The 24625-nt window shown below is 43.2% G+C and overlaps 2 protein-coding genes across 2 annotated transcripts in view; one reads left to right on the forward strand and one right to left on the reverse strand.

Annotated features, from left to right (window-relative positions):
* LOC306765675 (uncharacterized protein) overlaps positions 1-725 on the reverse strand; it is a gene marked incomplete at both ends in the record, with an annotated part of 33294 nt that extends 32569 nt beyond the window's left edge. The window contains 3 exons of the mRNA XM_079253159.1: positions 85-308; positions 396-469; positions 524-725. Coding sequence (XP_079109285.1) covers positions 85-308; positions 396-469; positions 524-725 — 500 coding nt within the window. The remainder of the gene's footprint in view (positions 1-84; positions 309-395; positions 470-523) is intronic.
* A 19013-nt stretch (positions 726-19738) lies between these two features.
* Positions 19739-24399, forward strand: LOC306765676 (SCAN domain-containing protein 3-like; the record flags this gene model as incomplete). The annotated part of the gene is made up of 2 exons (XM_079253160.1): positions 19739-21455; positions 24089-24399. 2 exons carry the CDS (start codon positions 19739-19741, stop codon positions 24397-24399), a joined length of 2028 nt encoding a protein of 675 aa, XP_079109286.1.
* Positions 24400-24625: the final 226 nt, after the last annotated feature.

Consider the following 24625-nt stretch of genomic DNA (forward strand, 5'->3'; position numbering starts at 1 on the left):
TGTCTGCTGGTCCAGGTGCTTCTGGGCTGTGTGGAGTGTGATGGAGATGCATCCTCTGTAGATCTGTTTGCTCTGTATGCAAACTGAGGACTGTCCAGGTCTGCAGGGATGCTGCTGTTGATGTGAGCCAGTATGAGCCTCTCAAAGCGTTTCATAATGAGCAGGATGAGGCCAACAGGACAATCATCATGAAGGCATGTGATGGAGGGCTGTTTAGACACAGGAATAATGGTGGTGGATATGAAGCAGGAGGGAAGTGCAGCTTGTTGCAGGGAGAGGTTAAAGATGGAGGTAAAGACCCCCGCTAGCTGGTCAGCACAGGTTTTCAGCACACAGCCTGAAAGTCCATCTGGTCCAGTTGCTTTATTGATGTTAATCCTTAGTGTGGATCTCACCTGATGCTTCTGAAGGACAAATGACTGTTTGTCCTGTTTGGAGTGGAAGCTCCCACCATTTCCATCCCATAATGCTGTTTATCAGAACATCCAAAGCATGAAGTGTGTCAGGAAGGTCCCTCTCATACCTGGCCAGGTTGGTGTTGTCCTTCCAGTCATGAAGGGTTTGATGCCCTTCCACATGCCCCGGGGGTCCTTGTTTCCAAAGTCCCCCTCAGTCCGCTGCCTGTACCTGCCTTTTGCCTCTCTGACACTCTTTGCCAGGCTCTTCTGGGAGGTCATAAAGGTCAGCATATCTCCTGGCCTACAAGCAGCCTCTCTCACCTTCATCATGAAGCTCCCACTCTCATTAAAGCAGCTTTCTGCTTTGGGAAGATCTGGACTGTTTTAGTGGGCAGTAGCTCCACTGTGGAAAAGCTGATGTCATCCAAAGCAGCAGAGGTGTGCTCCTCCAAGCCAGATCCTTGAGAGAAAACCTCCCAGTCTGTGCTCTCAAAGCAGTCCTGTAGAGATACGGTGGCCTTCTTGGTCCAGACCCCTACGCTCTAGTTTTGCTTTGTTTCTGCACACTACAGGTCTGGAAGATGGAATCAGTATCAGAGAGATGTGCTCTCTGTGCTGAGGTGCCCTGGAGCAAGGCAGCCACAGCCAGGATGTGCTTGGATGAGACTGGTTAGACTGGGCAGCTCCCAGTAGAAATGTGTTTGATGTTGGAGTTTTTCACCAAGTAAAAGTTTGCTTTGTTGTGACTGCAGGTCACTTAGTAAGTGAGCTTCAGGGAATGTGCAGAACTTGTGGAAAGGTCCAGAATGTGAGGAGGAAAAACTGACGTTTGCTTCTACGTTCCACAGATGAGAAAGCTGAATTCTGGAGATGCTGTTTCCTGCACTGAGACAGAGTCTTCCTGCTTATTCTCAGCTCACAGGAAACATCCCATAAAACTGCTTATTATAAGAGCTTTATCTGGATATTTCACCTGGAAATACTGAAGATATCCAGACTAATATATAGATCCGTATATCCGGAATAATACTCTGGTATTATTGATGTGAAACACAAGCTGGAATAAAACCAAACTGGTGCAACATTTACACACAGCTCACCTCTCTGGATCTGATTTAAACTCTTCAATAATATCCATCGACCTGTTGCTCTTAAAGGACAAACAGCTGGGTGCTGATCCAGGTCCTGATCCAGGTCTAGGTTCTGGTCCTGGTCCAGGTTGATTCCTGTGAATAAAGATGGTTTCATGGTTTCACAGCTGAATCCTGAAATTGAACATTTAGTTTGATGAAGACTCTGGAGGACAAATCAGATCCATCACATGACAAACATGATGCTGCAGATTCGTCTCAGACGTCCAGAAATGATTCAACAGAAACTGGTTTTCATCTGGAACCTGATCCAGAACCTCCACTGGACTCTGATACTCACTGCTGGTCTGAGCTGAAATAAATAAGTTTATCCATCGACCGGTCGCTCTTCATGGACACACAGCTGGGCTCAGGTCCAGGTCCAGGTCCAGGTCTGGCTTTAGGTCCAGGTCCAGGTCCAGGCTGGTTCCTGTGAATCCAGATGTTTGCTGATGTGAGTTTTTGTGATTTCTGAGAAGAGTCATGGAGAGTTAGAGATGGATATCTGACCTCTGAGTGGTTTTAGAGGGAGGGACTCCCTCCTCTCTGTCCTGATCCATGATGCTGGATTCACATCGGCTCACACACACTTTCTACCTCCACCTGCAGAGGAAACACACATTGGCTCACACACACTTTCTACCTCCACCTGCAGAGGAAACACACATCGGCTCACACACACTTTCTACCTCCACCTGCAGAGGAAACACACATCATTCAGCTGAAGCCCTCCTCTCCATCATCTCCTCCTCTGATTGGCTCAGAGTTTCTGCTTCATATCAGAGTCAGATGGATGCAGTGAGGAAGAGGAAGCTGCCTTCAGCTGCAGGACTTCCATCAGGACAGCAGATGGCGCTGCAGACCAGCATACACAGTGTGATCAGCATCAGCCTGATTGTTTATTGGAAGCCCGAGAACAGAAACCAGGAGAGGATGTGTGTGTAGCAGACGTGGTCCACTCCGGGTCTCCAGGGAGGCAACACAACACACACCAGCAGGTTCAGCTGATTGGTTTGAAGTGATTGTAGTTTGGATGGAAAGTCTGACTGAAGGAGCAGCAGAATCACACCCTGTAGGTTCTGATCCGGTAAACTACTTCCTGTTAGTCAGCCCTCGTCTTCATGGTTTTCACACACTCCATCACAGCTGCACACACTGAGATCTTCCTGCAGCAGCTCGACTTAAAGAAGAAGAGATGATTCATCGATAATCTTCTGCAAACTGAAATAATAAAGTTTGAATCAAACAAAACAAATGAAATCCAGCTTCAACAGTGGTTGTGGTTCAGTCAGTTTAGATGAGTCGCTGCTGGACTTTCTGTCTTGTTTCCACTGCAGGTGTTGAACTCTGTCAGCTCTTCTCTCTACAATCTAACAGCAGCTGAGTCCTGACGAAGGTCACGCTGTTTACTGCTCAGGGCGAAGCAGACACAGGCGTGGTTTCAAGAAAAATCCCGTATAAAAGAGAAGATTTGTTGAACTCCAAGGTTCAAGGTGTGTGTTTAAAATGCAGGTGTGTAAAATGAAGAGGTTGTGGAGCCAAACAGCAGATGGGTGTGTTTCTGTCAGCAGTGTTGCCGTTAAACTGCACATGTGACTCAGTTCAGCAGGAACCTGAGGGGGTCTACAGACAGCCCGGCTCCCCTGGAAAGCTGGAAAACTCTGGAAACATTCACCTGAGATGCAGAGGGGAGCTTTAACTCGTCATGTCACGTCTGAAACCTGCATCAAGCAAAGGGGGCGTGGCCAAATGGAGCCCGCTTCCAGGTCCAGACTGCTTTTTTAAAATAATCACATGACCAAAAAGCAAGGAGTTCCAGTTTCTCTGAAGTCATGTGATGCCTCGGGGAGCAATCTGAGTCACTGCAAATGTGTCGGGAAAAAGCGGAAGTGTCCTGCGTGATCAGAAGCAACGTGCAGGATCAATGCCTGCAGGAGACTGACTGACAGCACTGCCTAGAGAGGAGAATCACCTACAAAGCAAAGCTCCGCAGCAGTTTGGGAGCATTTTCACACCACACCGCCTCAAAATACAGCCATACAGTTAGAGACTTGCTTTATTATTATTATTATTGAAGTGAACAGAGTCATAAATAATGTGGCGAATGTTGTGACTCAGTGAGTTGGAGAAAATCAACCAGTTCTTAACACAACAAAAACCAAAAGATGATCATCAGCTGAAAACATTCAATCAGCTTGAATCCAAAACTAAACCTGAAAATAAACCACATCGCCATCGAACAAGTACAAGGAACCAAACTTCTTGCTATTATTATAGATTCCAGATGAAGGTGGAACAAACATGATGATAAATTACAGAGAGAAAGGAAGGAATAATAACAGCACTTAGAAGAAAAGCAACATTTTTACCCATCATTCATCTTTTCCAACCTGCATTACTGTTCAGTCATCTGGTCCAGTGTGGCAAATGAAATACTTCAGAAACTTCACATACTAGAGAAATGCAGACGAAGCACACTTCCAATACACACACACACACACACACACACACACACACACACACACACACACACACACACCATGAAAAACACTGAGTCCACTCAACAGTTTGATGCTGGCATATGTGACCAGTATAGAGACCTGGTCCGTCTGTCTGTCTCCTCTCCATAATGCACATCCTCCATGTTTCTCTCCACGTCTCTACCAAAGCTTCTGATTGGACTAGATTAGTGCTAGCCCCGCCCACTTTGATGGACTGACAGATAAAATGAATTCATGATGAACTGAACACCAGAACATGAAACTATAAAATAGCAAAATAATTATGAAGTTTTTTTCATAAGATGAATGTATTTTAAACAGTTTGAGACATTTATGTGTTTAATTCCTATTTTAATGAATTAATGAGACATTTAAGTGATTATTTCATGACATATTTTAATAAGGAGGCTCTTACTCCTCCATAGAAGAAGAAATTCCTACTTTGAAGCAGAACCAGTCGATATCTGATGCCAAGTGTAAAATATTGTCAGAGGTTTAGTCTGAACGGAGACTTCAGGAGGAAATGTGTCTCTACCTGTACCTGCATGTAGGAAAGCCGGATTCCAAACGTTCAGATAAACTCTTCATCTTTTCCACATAATCAGACATTATAGGAAGATTCTGACATGACCGACTTTTCAGCTTCTCACATTTACTTTGCTGCTGTTGATCCACTTGTTTTTCTGGACTTCCTGCTTCTCTCTGATTCTTCTGGTCTTTGTTCCCTCCTGTCCTCCCTGTGGTTCTGCTGGACCTCCTGCCCTCCCTGCGGTTCTGCTGGACCTCCTGCCCTCCCTGCGGTTCTGCTGGACCTCCTGCCCTCCCTGCGGTTCTGCTGGACCTCCTGCCCTCCCTGCGGTTCTGCTGGACCTCCTGTCCTCCCTGCTGGACCTCCTGTCCTCCCTGCTGGACCTCCTGTCCTCCCTGCTGTTCTGCTGGACCTCCTGTCCTCCCTGTGGTTCTGCTGGACCTCCTGTCCTCCCTGTGGTTCTGGATTATTCTGGAACCTCAGTCTGATCAATGAAAGCAGGTGAAAGTCTTCAGTTTTACCTTCAGATGGAGGAATTCACGGTCCTGTTGGAGCTGAACTGTTCAGCACTGCTGGAGGTTTCCACCAAGAGACAGAAAACTGATCCTGGACCTGGAACTGGAGCTCTGGAAGCCTTTAGTTCTGGTTCTGGTCTCTCAAACCAGTTTGGCACATGGAGAGTCCAGAGTCCAGAGTCCTCTGTTAAGGTTTGCAGGTAATCAGGCAGGAAGCAGGACGGACCAGACAGCAGGACAGAAAGAGTCCAAAGTCCTCAGAGGCGTCCCAACAAACGGAGGTGTTGGCAGTGCAGCAGACCAAACAACCAGATCTTCTTTCTGACTGGACATGGAGTCCTTCACCTGGATAAGACAACCATCTGCCAACTGCTGATTGGCTCTTCAGTAGGCTGAGCCAATCAGCAGCAGCTGAACGGCGTCTACCATTAACACCAGCTGAGTGGAACCTCCAACCAGCACCAGCACTATCCCAGCAGCAGAAAACCAGTAGCAACCAGAATCCCAACATGCACATCCTTGTTTGGGCATCAGTTTTATCCTCATGGAGACCCCTCAGCTGGAAACGACTTGTCATAAACAGTCTGGCAGACGTTACCAGCGTTCATCACACAGTTTATTCCTCAGTTCTGAGGAAGGAAAAATCCCTTGATAACAGCAGTGATATCAGCATAAAACAGCAACTGAATCACAGTTAATAATCAACTTTATGTCTATTTATTGTCTCAGAAGTTTCAACTCATCGTATCAGGTACAACCTCAGTTCTGATGAACTTCAGACCTTAAAACATAAACACAGAATATAATGGTTTTATATCCCTTTAAAGTTTTATTCTACTGAAAACACGACAAAGTCCAGATATTAATGTTCAAACTGATCAACATTTTACTAATATTGAGTCATGTGGAATTTCCTGCAGCAACAGGACCCAGTAAAGCTGCAGCAGGATCATGTTTACCTCTGTGTTACATCACCTTTCCTTTTAAAACTCAGTCAGCATCTGGGAACTGACCACACTGATTGTTGAAGCTTTGTTGGTGGAATTCCTTCTCATTCTGGCTTGATGTCCAACTTCAGCTGCTCAACAGTCCGGCTCTCTGTTCAGGAATTCTGGGCTTCATAATGCGCCACATTTTCACAGGGAGAGGTCTGGACTGCAGGCCGGACAGTCCAGGACCCCAATCTTTTACTGTGAAGCAGCTGGAACATCTGCAGGATGTGGCTTCATGTTGTCCTGCTGAAATAAGCCCAGATGTTCCTGAAAAGATGTTACCCACTAACCGTCCCCCCCCAACACTTTAGTTACAGAAATAACATCAGCAATCCAAACAAAAAATGAAAACTACTTTCCTTTATACGACTGTCAGTGTTTGAGGAGTCTTTGGCCTTCAGTGCCATGCCACTGTCCATGCGTGAAGCAGTTATATCTGTCCTGGTTGGCTGTAGCTTACATCACCCTGTTTCTCTCCTCGACATTGATGCTAAAATTGTTGCTATTGTTGGCACGTTGTTGAGAAGGTAATACCAACAACCATTTCCCCCAGTCAGACAGGATTTATAAAAGGTCTCTGTTCTTTTTTCACTGTTAGACGCCTGTGTAATACTCTATACTGCCCATCTCCATCCACCCACATTAATGGAGAGATTATAATTTTACTTTATGCTGAGAAAGCCTTTAATCAGGTGGAGTGGGATGATCTTTTTAAATTTCTAGTGTTTTAGATTTGGTTTAAATTCATATCCAGGATTAGAAGTCTGTACACTCTCCCTGTGGCTGCCGGAGGTTTCCTTCCTGTTAAAAGGGACTTTTTTCCTTCCTACTGTCGCCAGTGTGCTTGCTCAGGATGGGAGATTGAGTTGGACTCAACTCAATCTGTTGGTTTCCTTATATAGGCTGTTATGAATTGGCTTCATTATGTTTTCTTTGTCTGTAAAGCGTCTTGAGATGGCATTGCTGTGAATTGACGTTATATAAATAAAGTTGAATTAAATTGAATTGAATTGAATTGAGTTGAATTGAATTGAATTGAATTGAATTGAATTGAATTGAATTGAATTGAATTGAGTTTAATTGAATTGAATTGAATTGAATTGAATTGAATTGAATTGAACAGCTGCGCGAAGCAATACATTTCTCATATGGAACTAGCAGGACAAGTGAGTGACAAAAAGGAAAAAAAAACAAAGAAGCTCCGGTTTCAGTAATTGATTACTATGTGAGCTACATGTGTTGATAGTTAATGAGTTATATTGTGTTGGCTTGCAGAATTTGTTTTACTCTGTTAAGAAGCCACTTCTTCCATTTCTTCATGCTGACTTTGTAAGAGCGGAGGGTTAGAAAGTTCAGTCAGATAGCATGGGAGCTCAGCAGGCTTAAAGGTGCTGACATCATTAGTAAACCATCAGGTCAACATATGATGTGTTGCTGAGAGGAAGGCTAAAAAACGACAAAATGTCTGTCAAAGATGATGGAAAGGGACTCCAAATGTCCAGTGATGATGATGTGGAAGCAGGTGTGATAAAAGCGCTTGCAAACTGCCAGGATGTCTTCTTCCTATGGGCTCTGGAAGGAGCTAGCATCTCTGTGCTTTGGGCTGCAGAGACTTGTCAGAAAACAAGTCCGAGCTGGAACATCATGGCAGGGCCCTTTTAGGATTCACCTTTTTCCAAACAGCTCCTGACTTCTGATTGGCTCGGGAGTTTTCTGGCCCACTCATGTGGACGAGTTGGAGAGCCGGATGAATGTGACCAGAAGATGAACTCCATCCACACCTTCAAAGACTTGAGCTCTAATGGACACCAAAGGGATTTCTGGACACTTTTGGCCAAGCTTCCTCACATCCTTGAGAGTCCTGATGTACTTTTAAGATCCAGCTGAAGACTCGGCTCTTCAAGCAGCATTTCTGCACTTAGTTTAACTCTGCTGTTGGTCAGAGGAGTCAAATAAAAAGCTAGCAGCCATTTTCCTCTCATCACTTTGACACAAGCAGTCTTCAGTCCTTTGTGTTGATGCTGTCCAGGCTGAGCGAGACGCTTTCTAGGCGCCTTGCAGCTCGGAACCCAGGTTATTTAGCAGCAAATCAGGAGAAACCGGAGAGTTTTTCCACAACTTTCCTCCGAGTTGGAATCATGCTGATGGGCCTGCAGTTTGATCCTGGAAAGGTTTGGGATTATTTTTAGGTCCCAGTAAAACTTTAGCTTCTTTCCATGTCTGAGGAAAAATCCTTTCTTTCAAACTGAGCTTGGAAATATGACACACAGGTTGAGAAATGGAATCCGCAATACGTCCAGTTCATTTCCCATCAAGATCATCCGTCCAGACTCTTCATCAGTTTGAAGTGTCTGCAGGAGCTTTTCCACCTCTTCCACTTCTATTGGCCCAAATGGGACGTTCCACTTTCTATCTGCTAGAAGATGTTTTTCAATCAGTTCACTTTCCTTTCAGAGTGAAATCCTTCATACTGGATCTAATGCTCTTTACCTTCTCAATAAAAACCTTCTGGAAAGAATCTGCAGTGTCGGCTGCTTTCCTTTGAAACTTCCTTCTGCTTCAGTGAAAGAGGGAATATTATCAGGAATCCTCCACAAACTATGACTGAAGGTCTGCCAGAGCTTCTTCCCATCATGCCTTACTTCATGTCATTTGTTTTGGAAGCAGCTTTTTTTCTTCTCTTTCTGCATTTTACCGGCCTTGTTTCTAAGTGAGCGCTAGTTTTTTCCAGCCGCCCGTTTTGTCACATCCTGCTGGATCATCCAGGTTTTTATTTCATCATCAAGCCACGGAGCAAATCTTCTTTTCTCTCCATGCTTTTTCTAGCTGCATGTTTATCAGCCATCTTTTCTGGCATTTCTCTCCACTGATTCACTGCAATGTTGGGATCATTCAGAGCATCAATTTGTTCCCACTTTCTATGCTTTATGTCCTCTAGAAATGGATCTTCATTGAAATCCATGGAAGATCTCTGCATGATGATCTGAGCCACAAACTTCTGGACTTTAGTTTCCTTCCTGTGGCGGCTAAGCTGGGATCACTAAAAGCCACTGGATGGACACAATTCACTGGCATTTGTATCAATAGGGAGCTGACGTTGCGGTAACGTATTGTGTCATTTCCTGTTTCCCTAGCGTGTGTCACTGCGGATTGCTACGAGCCGTTGGCTCCTTTAACTTCTTTCTAACTTCTATCTACTGTTAACCAACCACTCACTTAGCGCACAATATCTTCCCAAACCACTGTTCTATATATTGCATTTATTTTTGGGATCTTTGGCTTTCTGTTTACTGACTTAAACAGCTCAAGCACTCGGTTTCGGTTTCTGACCGAATTCTCTGATCTCTTGTCTGAGTTAGTGCTGACTACTGATAAGGTCATTGTACTAGGTGATTTTAATATTCATGTTGACGTTGAAAATGATAGTTTAAACATTTCCTTTAGCTCTATTCTAAACTCAATTGGGTTTTCACAAAATGTCAATGGAGCCACTCACTCTCATGGTCACACTCTTGATCTTGTTCTAACATATGGTATTGAGATTGATAAGCTCAAAGTATTTCCTCAAAACCCTGTCTTGTCCGATCACTTCTTATTAACCTTTGAATTCACTTTATTTGATTACTCACTGACCAAAAATAAATTCTACTATAGTAGATGTTTATCAGACAATAATATTACAAAATTTAAACAATCAATTGAATCAATTTTTTCACATCTACCATGTGTTAGCATGACCGAGAGTCCCCATTTAAGCCTTACTCCTGCTCAGATTGATCAACATGCTGATACTATAACAGCTTCAATGCGTACAACCTTGGATAATGTTGCTCCCCTAAAGAAGAAGAAATTAGGTAAGATTATGAAGGCTCCCTGGTTTAATTCCCAGCTTCGAGCTCTAAAACAGGCATCAAGGCGTTTGGAAAACAGATGGCATTCATCAGGACTAGAGGAGTCTCACTTAACCTGGAAAGAAAGTTTAATTGTATACAAAAAAGCCTTACGTATGGCAAGAACAGCTTATTATTCATCATTGATAGAGGAAAACAAAAACAACCCTCGGTTTCTTTTCAGCACTGTAGCTAGGCTTACTAGGAGCCGGAGCGCTGTGGAGCCATGTATTCCTTTCTCACTTAGCTGTGATGATTTCATGTATTTTTTCAGGAATAAAATTGACACTATTAGAGATCAAATTGACAATACTCTTCCCTCTACCTATAATGTTGAGCCTGTTGTGGTCTCCGAAGCATCCTTAGAACCAGGATCTGACTTGTGTCTAAATAGTTTCTGTCCTGTCCAACCCTCTGAATTAACTAAAATAATAGCTTCATCTAAACCATCCACCTGTATCTTAGACCCTCTCCCAACGAGCCTCTTTAAGGACATTTTCCCTTTAATTAATACATCACTACTAAATCTTATCAATATGTCTTTAGTGACAGGATATGTACCACAATCATTTAAAACTGCTGTAATCAAGCCTTTACTTAAAAAGCAATCTCTAGATCCAGAGGTGATAGCAAATTATAGACCTATATCTAACCTCCCGTTTATGTCCAAAATTCTGGAGAAAATAGTTTCAGCTCAGCTACATGCCCACCTGAGCAGAAATAATTTATGCGAGGAGTTTCAGTCAGGATTTAGAGCTCATCATAGTACTGAGACAGCATTGGTGAAAGTTACTAATGACCTTCTTATGGCCTCAGACAAAGGACTTGTGTCCGTACTTATCTTGCTTGATCTTAGTGCTGCATTTGATACAGTCGATCATAACATTCTGTTGCAAAGACTAGAACAGGTGATTGGAATTACAGGTACAGCGTTAAGCTGGTTTAAATCATATTTATCTGATAGACTTCAGTTTGTTCATGTAAATGACAAGTCCTCCTCCCAAACTACAGTAAGTCATGGAGTTCCTCAAGGTTCTGTACTTGGACCAATACTCTTCACACTATATATGCTCCCTTTAGGCAAAATTATTAGACAGCATGGAATAAACTTTCATTGTTATGCAGATGATACTCAACTATACTTATCCTTTAAACCAGATGAAACAAATCAGCCCAATAGGCTACAAAATTGTCTCATAGACATAAAGACTTGGATGTCTAGAAATTTTCTCCTCTTAAACTCAGATAAGACCGAAGTAATTCTCGTTGGATCTGAAAAATTCAGAGCTAAATTTTCCGGTTTTGTAATGAACCTGGATGGCATTACTTTAGCTTCCAGTGCTACAGTGAGAAACCTTGGAGTAATATTTGACCCTGACCTGTCCTTTGGCCCACATATTAAGCAGGTTACTAAAACAGCCTTCTTTCATTTACGTAATATAGCCAAAATTAGGGACATTCTGTCTCGGAGTGATGCAGAAAAACTGGTTCACGCTTTTGTTACTTCGAGACTAGATTACTGTAACTCTCTATTACTGGGCTGTCCTAAATATGCCCTGAAAAGCCTTCAGCTGATCCAGAATTCTGCAGCCAGAGTCCTGACCAGAACCAGCATGAGAGATCATATTTCTCCAGTTTTAGCCTCTCTTCATTGGCTGCCTGTTGAATCTAGAATAGAATTTAAAATCTTTCTCCTTACATATAAAGCCCTCCACAACCAGGCACCACTATATATCAAAGACCTCATTGTTCCTTATATACCAAGTAGAGTACTTCGTTCGCAGACTGCAGGCTTACTTGTGGTTCCTAGAGTCTCAAAGAGCCGAGCAGGAGGCAGAGCCTTTGGTTATCAGGCCCCTCTCTTATGGAATAAGCTCCCAGTTAGTGTTAGGGAAGCAGACACCCTCCCCACCTTTAAGACTAGGCTGAAGACTTATCTTTTTGATAAGTCCTATAGCTAGGGATGGTTAGCATCCCTTAGTTATGCTGCTATAGGTTTAGACTGCTGAGGGACATTTCCTGATACACTGAGCTTCTTTCTTTTTCTCTTTATCTCTTTCTCCCCCCCCCATAACAGTGTTGCATCATTAACATGTATGTCTCCTGTCTCAGCAGGTCTCCCTGGCCGGGAGTAGCAGTTCCTGTTGTCTGTTGTCTTTCTGTCCTCTTCCCCCCACACAGCAGAGGCAGATGGCTGCCTGTCCTGAGCCGGGTTCTGCCGGAGGTTTCCTTCCTGTTAAAAGGGAGTTTTTTCCTTCCCACTGTTGCCAGTGTGCTTGCTCAGGATGGGAGATTGAGTTGGACTCAACTCAATCTGTTGGTTTCCTTATATAGGCTGTTATGAATTGGCCTTCATTGTTTTCCCCTCTGTCTGTAAAGCGTCTTGAGATGGCATTGCCGTGATTTGACGCTATATAAATAAAGTTGAATTGAATTGAATTGAATTGAATATGATCAATACATGAAGCAGACGCAGCTCCAGACAAGCTGGAAGCAGCCCTTGTACTTCATCATTTCACTTGATTCCATCTGATCAGAACAGCAATTAGTCTTTCCTTCAGACAGCAGGAAAAGATTCCATCAGCCAGCAACTGTGCAAGTTCTCCCAGTGAAAACCATGAAGAGGCCTGGAATCTTCATCATGGCTCCACTTCAACTATGAGAGACAGAATCCAGGAAATCCCATTGTAGGATTTGGAAGGAATTCATTGGTAAATTCCTCTGGAAAATAAGGATTTGTTCTCCTACAAAGCAGCAAGATTTCTGCCTCTCACACACCTGGAACGTCTTCTTTAAGAGGCTCCTCTTCCTCCACTCCTTACCTGGATTAATGGCACCGGTTTGAACTGGTTCCCAGTATAAAAGACAGCTGTCCACAAGCTCCACCAGTCAGACTCCAAACTCCACTGTGGCCAAGAGCAAAGAGCTGCCAAAGGACAGCAGAAAGCCAGTGGTGGACCTGCAGCTGGATGGGAAGAGGGAATCTGCAGTAGGTAAGCAGCTTGGTGTGAAGAAATCAGCTGTGGGAGCAATTATTAGAAAAGCACTGATAATCTCCCTCCATCTGGGCCTCCACGCAGCATCTCACCCCATGGGGTCACAATGATGACAAGAACAGTCCCAGAAGCACACGGGGGAGCGAGTGAAGAGCTGCAGAGAGCTGGGACCAACGGAACAAAGCTGTAGCGGGGCCCCAGGCCCCTGCATGTCACCGGCCCCCTGACAAGGGCCCAATAAAGACTGATGGCTGCAATGGCTGAAAAACTAGAAGAAAGAAGAAGAATTCCTTTTCTTCCTGCCATGGACTCACTTTCCACTCTTTTCACTCTGCACTTTCTCCATGTTTTACTTCTTTGTTCAGCACTTTGTTGCAGCTGCCGTTGTGTTCAAGTCCTTTAGAAATCACACTGGTTTGAGTGGAGTTGAGATGAAGATGAACGCTCATCTAGCAATAAAAATGATGCTCCTGTCAATAAGTGAGGCGTGATTGTGCACAATAAATATCTAGTCTGCACTGATCCGGATCAATAATGACTCCAGGTTGGAACAGTCACACAGAATGTGTTCAGCCACACTGAGAGATGACAAATGGATGGCACAAACATTTTCCCCGTCCTGCTCCACAGAATGGGGGTGTCACTAAGCATGAGGAACACAACAGCACCCCCCTCCCCAAATGCATGTCTTTAAATGTGCATTCTTCCAACATTCACATGTTTGTTTGGCTCATGCTGTTTAGATTTGGGCTTTTCCTCTTTCTCACATGTTCAGCTGCATATTTCACATTAAAATGGGATTTCTGGGAGATTTTTCCATCAAACTTGTTTCATCTCCAAATGTTTCACTTTCCATTCATTGGTTGATTTTCCCAAGCGCTTGGTCCCATTAAGGGTGGCGGGGAAGCTGGAGTCTCTCCCAGCAAGCACTGGGCGAGAGGCAGGTCCACCTGGACAGGTCGCCAGTCCATCACATGTTGGACTTTCCAGCTGACTTGATATGTGGAATTTTTAGTCCAATATTTTCTGAATCATTTGGGTGAATTTCTTTTCTGGACATGATGGAAAAATGTGGGACAATGTAGCAGGAATAGAGAAAGACATCATTCCCTTTCATTGGATTGGACACATAGATTTGGATGTGAAGGAGTGATTTGTAAAAGTTACTTGTCAGACATGTGACAATTTCAGCCTTTTGTATTGATCAGTGATGAATGTTCCTCCATCTGACATCAGCTTGGCTTCATTGCTGGCTTGACTGTGCTGAGGACAGAACAGCTCTTTTCTAAAGAGAAGCAGCACAGCTGCTCTCGGCTTCCAGAATATATCCCAGGAAAGCTTTCATTCTTTATTTGCTTGGATTTTTCAAGCTTGCATTCAAATATTTGCTGCTGGTTCATATGTGGAAGAAGTGGAAGAAGCATGCCATGTTGTAGCACTACAGTAAAGAGATCATACTGAGCTGGAAGATGTGACAGAGCTCGCTCACCAAGAGCTTCGACTTTGAGAAGAATTTAGAAAATATTGGGAAGAACTGAGGACGATACTGCTCAGTCACTTCTGTCATGCTGGCAAATCCAAAAGCACGTCTGTCCCCGTCTTTCTGTCTTTCTTTCTTTCTTCTAGAAATAAATGAGACCATAACTTGATGAATTCTGACTAATAAAGTGGAATGCATCTGGAGCTTTCTAGCAGAAAACAAGTGTCTGACCCGTTTCCACCGGCTTGACCGTTTGACAACTGCAAGTGCTGCTGATACAGAAGAGCAAATCCTGTTTTCTCCAAATAGATGGATAGATCCATCGCTGATCACTCACATGGAAATGGATTAACACCCAGGGCGGACTATGCTAAAGCTAAAACAACTACAAGGACACAACTTCTTCTTATTTTATCAGCAATGTTACTGAAACATAAAAAGCATTTGCTGTTGGCTGCTTTTGGATGTCAGCCTCTCAAACTGAGGTTCCGCCATCTGCCATCGGCTAGTTTGGCCTCATGTCAGGTCCCGGATGTGCGGCACAAAAGTCTGGATTTCACATCTGAATCTGAACTGAAACTGAATGATGAGAATGAATTCAGGAAAGAAAAGTTTCAGTTGAATAAAGATAAAAAAGAAGAAAGATTCAGTTTCCAATCCAGTCATTCAGATTCAGTTTTTAAAGCAATTCTTCAAACAGGCGTGTTCAGATTCACATTGAACAATTCATATTCAGATAGAAAGAATTCAGATTCCTGGTGGCACAAAGTTTCTCCTTTACATGAACGCAATGAAAAACAAGCTGATTGTTGTGTTTTTCTTCTCATTTTCATTCATTTCTCCTTTGAATGGAATGAAATGGACGACTGATGCAGGAAGCAGTGATGAAGCCTGATTGGCTGTTGAGGCCTGGTGCTGTGTCTTGATTAGAACAGGTGTGCTGCTGATCAGCAGGTATGTGCAGCAGCTGCGCCTCTTCTTCCTCATTGGCGCAAACAGCCGCGTGGAGAAGGAAGCTGCGCTTCTTCCAGGACAGTAAAACATGCAGAAAAGCTGCGTTTGCTGCGGGATGGAGCTTAAACACGCAAAGCTGACGTGGCTCAGCTTCCACGCCAGCCTGAAAGGTGAGAAACGGCTTCAGGTGTGTCAGGTGTGGCTTTTAGCAGGAAAAGTCTTTACTAAGCAGCTTCATCACATGCAGCTGGCAGACATGTTAACCAGCTGCGTCCTGAACGCAGCTTCCTGCAGACCAAGGCGTGTCTCAACGTGGGCGGGGTTAAACGCGTTGAGCTCCGCCCACTGGATGGGATTCTTCTTCCTCACCGCAACTGCTTTCTTCTTCTTTGCCTTTTTTCCACGTTTAATAGCGCCACCTACCGGATTTAAGTGGGAAATGATGTTATTTTGACTTTCTGACTCTTCTTCGCCGCCACCATGGCCGTCTTTTTCTTCCCATTTTCCACGTGACCACATGTAAAACCGCCACCTACCCGATGCGGGAGTGTATCCTGAGATGATTAAAGTAAGGCTCGCCATGTACATCTTTTATCATTTGGGACATGATTAGTTATTTTCATTTTAGGATGTGAACACTCTTGCTTTAAGAAGTTTTTTTAAATGCTCCCATTTCTACACGGCTACAGGAAGAAGAAAGGCAGACTGAACAAAACTGCTGACTGTAACATTAGTTATTGATCAATGCTTTACTGGTATTATATGTAAAATTATATCACAATATAAAATAGATCCTATATTACACCCAGGTTCCACCAAGATATTGTGTCATCATTTCTGTGGCCTTCAAACTGTATTTGAGCTGAGTTGAGCAAGGAGTGCATGGTCTCAGGCCAGTTAAAAGTAGCAGTAAAAGCCCTCACCCCATGCTGGACATCTAACCACCGTCCCACAGGCACATTTGAAAGGCTCTCACAGATTGGAATGACTGGAGCATTGGAATGCAACACACATAATATAGACTTTTTTTCAAGGAACAGAAACGGCAAACACTGGATTTATTGCTTCTCAAACACACACACACACACACACACACACACACACACACACACACACACACAGAGCTTTAAGCTGTGAACATCCATCATTTCTGCACCAAATGATTCCTAGTGGATTCTGAAGTGAAAGGAAAACATGAACGGCTCCCTCAGCTCCATGACTCTCTTCACCTTCACTCATCAAGTCACAGTTTTGGACTTTTTTCACTGTTTCCTTTTCTTGTCCTTCGTCCATCTCAACAACTCCAGGCAGGGAATCTCTTCCTTGAAATGACTGCGTTCTGCAGCATTTGGCTGCCTTTATGGTGTCATGCAGTAAAGCATCTTCTTCCTGTAGAGAAAAAAGCTCATTCTCAAAGTAGATACTGGAGATGGCCCAAAACGCTGAGGTAGGAAGGCTGCATCCACTCTTCCCTGTCCCACTGCTGCTCTTCATGTCACCTTCCCCTACAGAGGGAATAGAATGAAAAGAGATAAATGACAGTAAAAAAGATCTTGGACATCCCACCTCTTCAACTTTTAGAAGAAATCCAATATTATATTTGAAGGGGCATCTCAGGTCAGCCGAGGTAATCTAGCAGAGAATAAAAGCATGCAGGGAAAAGCAGTTTCTGTATGTGTGGACAACAAGTCTACCTTCAATAGTAGCTGATGAGATGGATTCAGAAGGCATCTTTTTCACTGGAGCATCTTCTACATCCTGAAATTTGCAGAGGGATTAACAGTAGTCTTCAAACAAGTGCTTAAATACATGGCTAATTAATGAAGCTCCTCTTACCTGTAGTTTCCGCTCCTCCCGACGCCTTTTTCTGGCCTGCAGTCTCTTCTTCACACCTTGCTGATTCAATGACAATGAACGTTCACTATTAAAACTTGAAGAAAAGTCAATCCACAGGGTTTTCAGTCAAACGTGGAGTTTAAAAGAACTCTTTGAAAAGTAGGATCATGTAAAGAGCATTTACGGCATTGGAAAGTTTCTCAGAAGAAGACACCACCATCTTCTTATTTGCAGCATGTTTTCCTTTGAAGAAATAAAAACACAATAGGTTGATTTGTGCCAGAAGCAAAAGTGCCTTGTATTCACCGGGCACAAACTCATCCCAATTTCCACATACCTCACTGGAATCACATTTGGCCCCCATGACAATGTAGAGAGCGGACTGAAAGTCAAAAAGTACATGTTGAAATATTTTCTCCACATCCCTAGTATACATGTCATATTTCTGAATGTTAGCTATATATAATACAAGGCATAATCCTGCCTGTCTCTGTTGCTGTATTATTGTTTGTCTGCACAATCCTTGTACTTCCCCTGCCTGTCTCCAGAGTTGCATTGCTGTATATCAGTTTATTCATGTTAAACACCCTGCCTGTCCCTGTAGCTGCCTCGCTGTCACTTTGTACAGCATAAGAGGAACAAATCAGCAATCAGATAGTTGGCACTTTTAAACTGCTTTTTAATGGAAAAGAAAAGCAAATCCTGTGGAATTAAAGGCTCTAATTGGAATGAATCTCTCCACACTTTCCCTTCCCTCCCTTCCTGTCCTTCTTCCTAATCACTCCTGATTGCTTTTCATCCCACTCACCTGAGCCCCTCCTTATGGAAGCCATGCACACACATTTATTCAGTCTTTGTCCTTCTCACAGGGCGGCAGCACTGCTAAGGGCAACATGTGCACCTTTATTATTGATACTGTGATAAAGTTAGCTCTACATTGTATTGATCTTTATCAAAGGGAACATTTAATGGACTTGATCATTTCTAATCCTTGCTTTGCTTTCTTTCACAGCCATTTTTGGTTGAGCATTTAACTGAATCATTTGACAATAAATCATGGGCTTCCTGAGCCTTAGTCCATCTCTTGGTTCATGCATCCTTACCAATACCCACCATGCTAACTTCCCTTCATCCTCCTGCTTCACAATAATACAACAGCCCTGGTCTTACCATTAGAACAAACAGGCCACAGTTGTTTGAGCACACTTGCTTTGCCAGACCCTGGAGGTGTGAAAACAAGGTTTGGATTAAAGGATAGTCAGCAAATGGAAAACTTTAGCGGATGCAATGACATATCAAAGCGGAGCATCATTTCTGCCAAGTGTCCTCCGGGGTCCAGGGGAGAGGAGGTGTGCAATGTGTCTGGAAAAAACAGAGGAAAACGTCGTGGAGAACTTGAACCAGGTGAATATTAGAACGGCAGAACAAACATGAGACATTTGAAGATGCAAATAAGCTCATCTGTGAGGCGAAAATGTGCTGGAAAATCCAGCAATAATCCCAATAAAACTCTGATTGTCATTAATTGGCCGTTTTTTCATCGATGCTTACCTCCATTTAGCAAAGTTGGACGTTGTGTCGCCGACGAGCCTTAATTAAATGATCTCCAGGTGGTTTGGTGAAGATATGGCACATGGAAACTTGTAAAATGTGAAGAAGAAGACGGCGACTGCGGCGAGGAAGAAGAATCACATCCAGTGGGCGGAGCTGAAGGCGTTTAACCCCGCCCACGTTGAGACACGCCTCGCTCTGCACACTGCAGCCAGGGGTAGTTGATCAGAGACGCATGCAGCAGAGCTGGCCTTCTGAATGGAAATATTGTTGACCATCAGGTTTATTTAATGGTGGCCACCAAAACCGTGATGAGGATGAAACTGCGATGAATGGTGCAGCCCTACCGTGAAGTGCATCATGGGTATTCAGACAGAGCTGCTGGATCAGTAGGAGTGAAGACAAGCTGCAGTGAAGACTTGGGAAGAAAAGTCAGCGTGTTTTATCAAGTACATGAGTGCTGGGCTTTCATGACGTGAGCTTTATTTAAATGACCTACTTTATATCAGTGATCTCCAAACCCCGGGCCACGGCCCGATACCGGGCCGTCGGTCATTTGGTACCGGGCCGCAAAGAAAGAAAAAATAATTTCCATTATTTTATTTCATTTTTACACAAATGATGTTTTATTTTGAAAAGTGACCAGTTTTTTTTTTCTGTTGCTTCCGTCTCACTCTATGCAAGTCAAGGCCGCGACACCACACTTCACGTAATACATCCCGCTAAATTTAATCCCAAGCTCGCAAAATGAGCAAAAAACAAACTTCTTTAGATAGTTTCTTTGCAAAGGGAAAACGGTCCAATGAAGGGACAAAAGAGGAACCTGCACCCGCTAAAAAAGGGAAAGCTGCCTTTAACAGGCAGTATCAAGAAACATATTTAAAATATGGATTTATCGCCACGGGCGACTCCCACGCACCAAACCCACTGTGCGTTATATGTGGTGACCGGCTCTCTAATGAGGCGATGAAGCCTTCAAAATTTGTTCGCCACTTGGAGAGCAAGCACCCCATGGTAAAAGACAAGCCTTTAGAGTATTTTCAAAGGAAAAAACGTGAAAATGAAGGGCAGAAGCAGTTACTGATGGCCACCACGTCAACAAATTCGAGTGCACTGAGAGCATCATATTTGGTGGCTAACCGTATTGCTAAGGCCAAGAAGCCATTCACTATTGGTGAAGACCTTATTCTACCCGCTGCCAAAGACATTTGCCATGAAATTCTAGGAGAGTCTGCTGTTAAAAAGATTGCAAAGGTGCCTCTTTCGGCGAGCACCGTCACCCGGCGCATTGAAGAAATAGCAGAGGACATTGAGACACAGTTGTTGGAGAGAATTAATAATTCACCTTGGTATGCTCTCCAGGTTGACGAGTCAACAGATATTGACAACAATGCACTACTTCTTGTTTATGTGCGATATCTTTATCAGGAGGATACGCACGAAGATATGTTGTGTGCACTATCGTTGCCGACTAAAACTACAGGTGCAGAACTATTCAAGTCGCTGAATGAATATATGTCAGGAAAACTAAAATGGTCCTTTTGTGTAGGCATATGCACGGATGGAGCTGCTGCCATGACTGGACGGCTGTCTGGTTTAACTGCTCGGATCAAGGAGGTTGCACCTGAATGCGAGTCTACGCATTGTGTCATTCACAGGGAAATGCTGGCTAGCCGAAAAATGCCACTGGAGTTGAGCAGCGTACTAAACGATGTGGTTAAAGTCATCAACCACATTAAAGCACACGCCCTTAATTCGCGCCTGTTTGAACAGCTTTGTGAAGAGATGGATGCGGACCACAAACGCCTCATTTTATACATGGAGATAAGATGGTTGTCACGAGGGAGATCGCTGGCCAGAGTATTTGAATTACGAGAGCCGCTGCAGAGATTTCTCTCTGAAAAAGAATCACCGCTGGCGTCACACTTCACTGATGAGGAATGGATCGCAAAACTGGCTTACTTGTGCGACATATTCAACCTGCTCAATGAACTGAACTTGTCCCTTCAAGGAAAGATGACAACTGTCTTCAAGTTAGCAGATAAAGTAGCTGCATTCAAAGCTAAACTGAATTTGTGGGGACGGCGTGTGAGCAGAGGCGCATTTGGCATGTTTCATACACTGGCAGGGATTTTGGATGAGAATCAGCTTGCGCCTTCGTTCTCCCAGCTGGTGCAAGAACACCTGTCCTTGCTGTCAGAAGAGTTTGAGCGCTACTTCCCAACCACAGAAGATCCAAGAACTGCCAAGGAATGGATCCGCAACCCATTTGTCAACAAACCGGGACAGTCCAGCATGTCGATGTGTGAAGAAGATCAACTGCTGGAGATCGCAAATGACGGGGGCCTTAAGCATCTGTTTGAGACATCAACTCTGCCGTTGTTCTGGATGAAAGTCATGGCAGAATACCCCGAGATCGCCACAACAGCACTGAAAACCCTGTTGCCATTTCCGACATCGTATCTGTGTGAAGCTGGGTTTTCTGCAGTGACGGCAACCAAAACCAAATTACGGAGCAGACTGGATCTAAGTAGCACACTTCGGGTGTCATTGTCTCCGATAACCCCAAGATGGGACTGTCTCGTTGCAGCAAAACAAGCTCAGGGCTCCCACCGATTCAGTGCCGCTGTGATAAGCGAGCGAAATAATGAAGTTTGTTTTTGTGTTGTGTCTTATTTTGAAGGTATGTTGAAACATTATCATAGCGACCAGAGTGTGTTGCATTGTGTCGGGTAGAAACGATGTTGCTCATGTGATGTTTTGTTGTTGGTGTGACGTTACGAGGACACCGCTAATAAAGTTGCACATGATACCACAGTGGATTTACGTTCATTATTATTATTACTACAGAGGAAAATACAACAGTTTTTAATGCCGATCTTGTCATTTTATTTAGTTTTTATAAGCTTCACCTTTAGATTGGGCCGTGAAAATATTGTCAGACATTAAACCGGTCCGCGGTACAGAAAAGGTTGGGGACCACTGCTTTATATGAATGTTGATCATTAAGCACTATGCCGAAGAACAGTGAGTGCTTTTATTTTCTGTGTTTAAAGCTTGTACACGTGGAAGCTAAGCTGTCTGGACAGGCTGCACGTGCCTCGTCATGCGCCACCGTCCCCCCTCGTAAAGGAGAAATGACAACAGCGCCAAACCAAAAGAACTCCCTTTTCTCCTCATATCTGTTTGCTGCTAAGCTAGCAGTGAACCTCCTCATATGTCTTATTGGACACAAATTGGCCAGTTTTCCTGTGGAAGTGTTAAAACATGCGGGACTGCAGTGGAAATTTCTCTCCTTTTTTAGGAATAATACGCAGAACTGTGAGCAAGTTGTGATGAGCATCTGTGAATGCAGCAGTTTTTCTGCTTCCATTACAAGGGGAGATACATTTATCAGGTTTTTCTTGCTGCTTAACATGTGAGGGTGCATGTGTCAGCTACTGAAATGTACCTACGGAGAAAAATGAGGGCTTCTTTTAATAAGGGCTGCAAATCTATTTTAACAAATGAAATTCCAGGCTTTGTAATAAATCTTGTTTGATCACATAAGAGGAAAAGAAAATGTGAAAAGAGATGTCTAAAATGTTTCATTTCTTTCTCCTAGACAACTCTGAGATTTCTTTGAAAGCAAATTGAGACTAAGGTTTATTTCTCCTACGTCTCGGTTTGCTCTCGGGAGAAATAAGATGCACCAAATCTCAATGTAGTCTCATTTGAAGTTTTAGAAGAGATCTCAACAAGCTCTGATATGATTCTCCTCGTTTCTCAACTTTAGTTTCTCTTTGTGATCTCAGGCAGAGAAATCAGAGAGCTCTCTCTATGAACTTAATCTCCTCTCATCCGGGCTTTAGTTCATGCTTCTCATATTAATCTCAGACAGAGCAAAGGAAGAGCTCTCCACAAACACTCACTGAAATCTCCCACTTAGAGAAATGTTTTCTTCTTTCCTATCATCTGATATCATGCTGACTTTATTGTAATCCACATTAATATTTCTTTTCAATGTTGGATTGTATGCAGAATGAATTGATTAAAATTACTGCAAATAGCATCTGCTTTTATATTAACCAACAGTTTTCCACAAAGAATTTGAAGTAGACTGCATGTAATTCACATTTTGTTTCATCAACCACATAAAAAAGATTATATTATATTATGTTTTATTATATTATATTATATTATATTGACTGCATTTGGAACAAAACCCCGGAACTTTGAACCCTGTAATGCAACCCAACTTTAGTATTTAGGAGAGAGCCATCAGTCACAAATGATGCATGGTCATTGGTTAAGAGAGCTACTCGGTGGCTAATGCTGTATCATGATTGGTTACTTCACAACGTAGTGAGGCGACTTAACGAGGTCAGGTCGTGTGGTACGTTTCTTCTTTTTTTGTGTGCTTAACGTGTGGAGTCTTTGGCAGAAGGAATGGAGGAAATGAATCTTGCAGGAGGAAAAAGAAGGGAAGCAGCATCTTTGTTAAACGCAGTTTGGGTAAATTTTAGATGGCGAGCGTTTACAGCGGCCTCTAGACACTTCCATAAATTGTATGTGCATGGAAAATGTGGATTTGTCATGCAGTGAAAGCAGTTTAAATAATGAAAATGTCTTCTTTATTTTCCAGGATGAATGCATGTGAAAATAATAAAAAAGAGACGGCCAAAAGAGCGGGAAAGCCACCGAAGAAGATCAGTTTTTATGAACCAGACCGCGGCTCACCAAGAGATAACCCAGCTGGGAATTGTCTTATTATTTCAATCCACAATTTAGCTCTAAATTCATATTGATTGTTATATTGTAACTTACCTTGGACACTATAATAAGCAACATCTTAAACACTCTGTGGTCTCTTATCACTGGGATTAATAATCTTAATATACTGTCAGCTTGAGGTCCACATGTTGATTTCCAGGATGTTTTAAAGAAAAGGGAGTGGAACCCTCACTTGGAACTGTGTGTGTTTTACTGACAGATATTGGTTCAATTATTGCTACATTTGGGGTTCGGATTAGATTTTAAAAATGGGATTTCAATAAAATAAAAGTTCTCTTCCTGAAAATCTCTATTTTCCAGGTATTAGATTTAAAATGGGTCTGAAAATGTTGTTCCCTGCAGAAACTCTGTTCTCACTTCATTGCAGGTTTTAGAATGGAATACTTGTGTTGACAATGTGCTGAACTGTTTTAGTTGCTCATTATTTACAAATGAAAACTGTAATTATTGGGATGTTTTTTCTTTTTTAAACGTGTCTCTTCCTTTTCTTGACTTGTGCTTGCTGCTGTGTCCCTGTAAGGTAAAACATCTGCTGTGCTCCAGGTGGTGAGCACCTGGAGGCATTAAAAGCTTTTCTGGACAAAGTGGAACAGATCCAACCTCAGGCTGGTCCTTGGGCTCCAAAGAACAGGTCTGGGAAGCAAGAGCTGTGTCCAGGAAGTGGCCTCTTCTTGTCCTCCACTCACCTGTCTGCAATCCATGCAGAAGCAAAGGACTGCCTTCGCTTATTCCACCTTCTTTTCAAGAACTTCTTTCCTGAAGCGGAGTGCCGACATGCTGTGGCGTTTGGGAAACACGGAAAGGTGCCAGATGGGAAGACAGTCCTGGACCAGTTCAAAGTCAGTGGAATTTGAAGGAAGTATATGGCTCATTTGGTAGTGAATGATTTCTGGAAATGTTGTGGAAAAGTTGTGGAAATTCATCAGCAGAAATATCTGGGAAGCCAATATAGAGAGCCAAAGTCCCCCCCACAGAGGATCCCTTGGGATCTTATTGTGGAAAAAAAAACTGTGTGACAGTGAATCATGAGACAACTAATGTTTTGATCCTGCTTGAATTGTCATGAATTCCACATCTAGA

Source organism: Telmatherina bonti, assembly GCF_933228915.1.
Source record: "Telmatherina bonti genome assembly, chromosome: 14".
NCBI lineage: Eukaryota > Metazoa > Chordata > Actinopteri > Atheriniformes > Telmatherinidae > Telmatherina > Telmatherina bonti.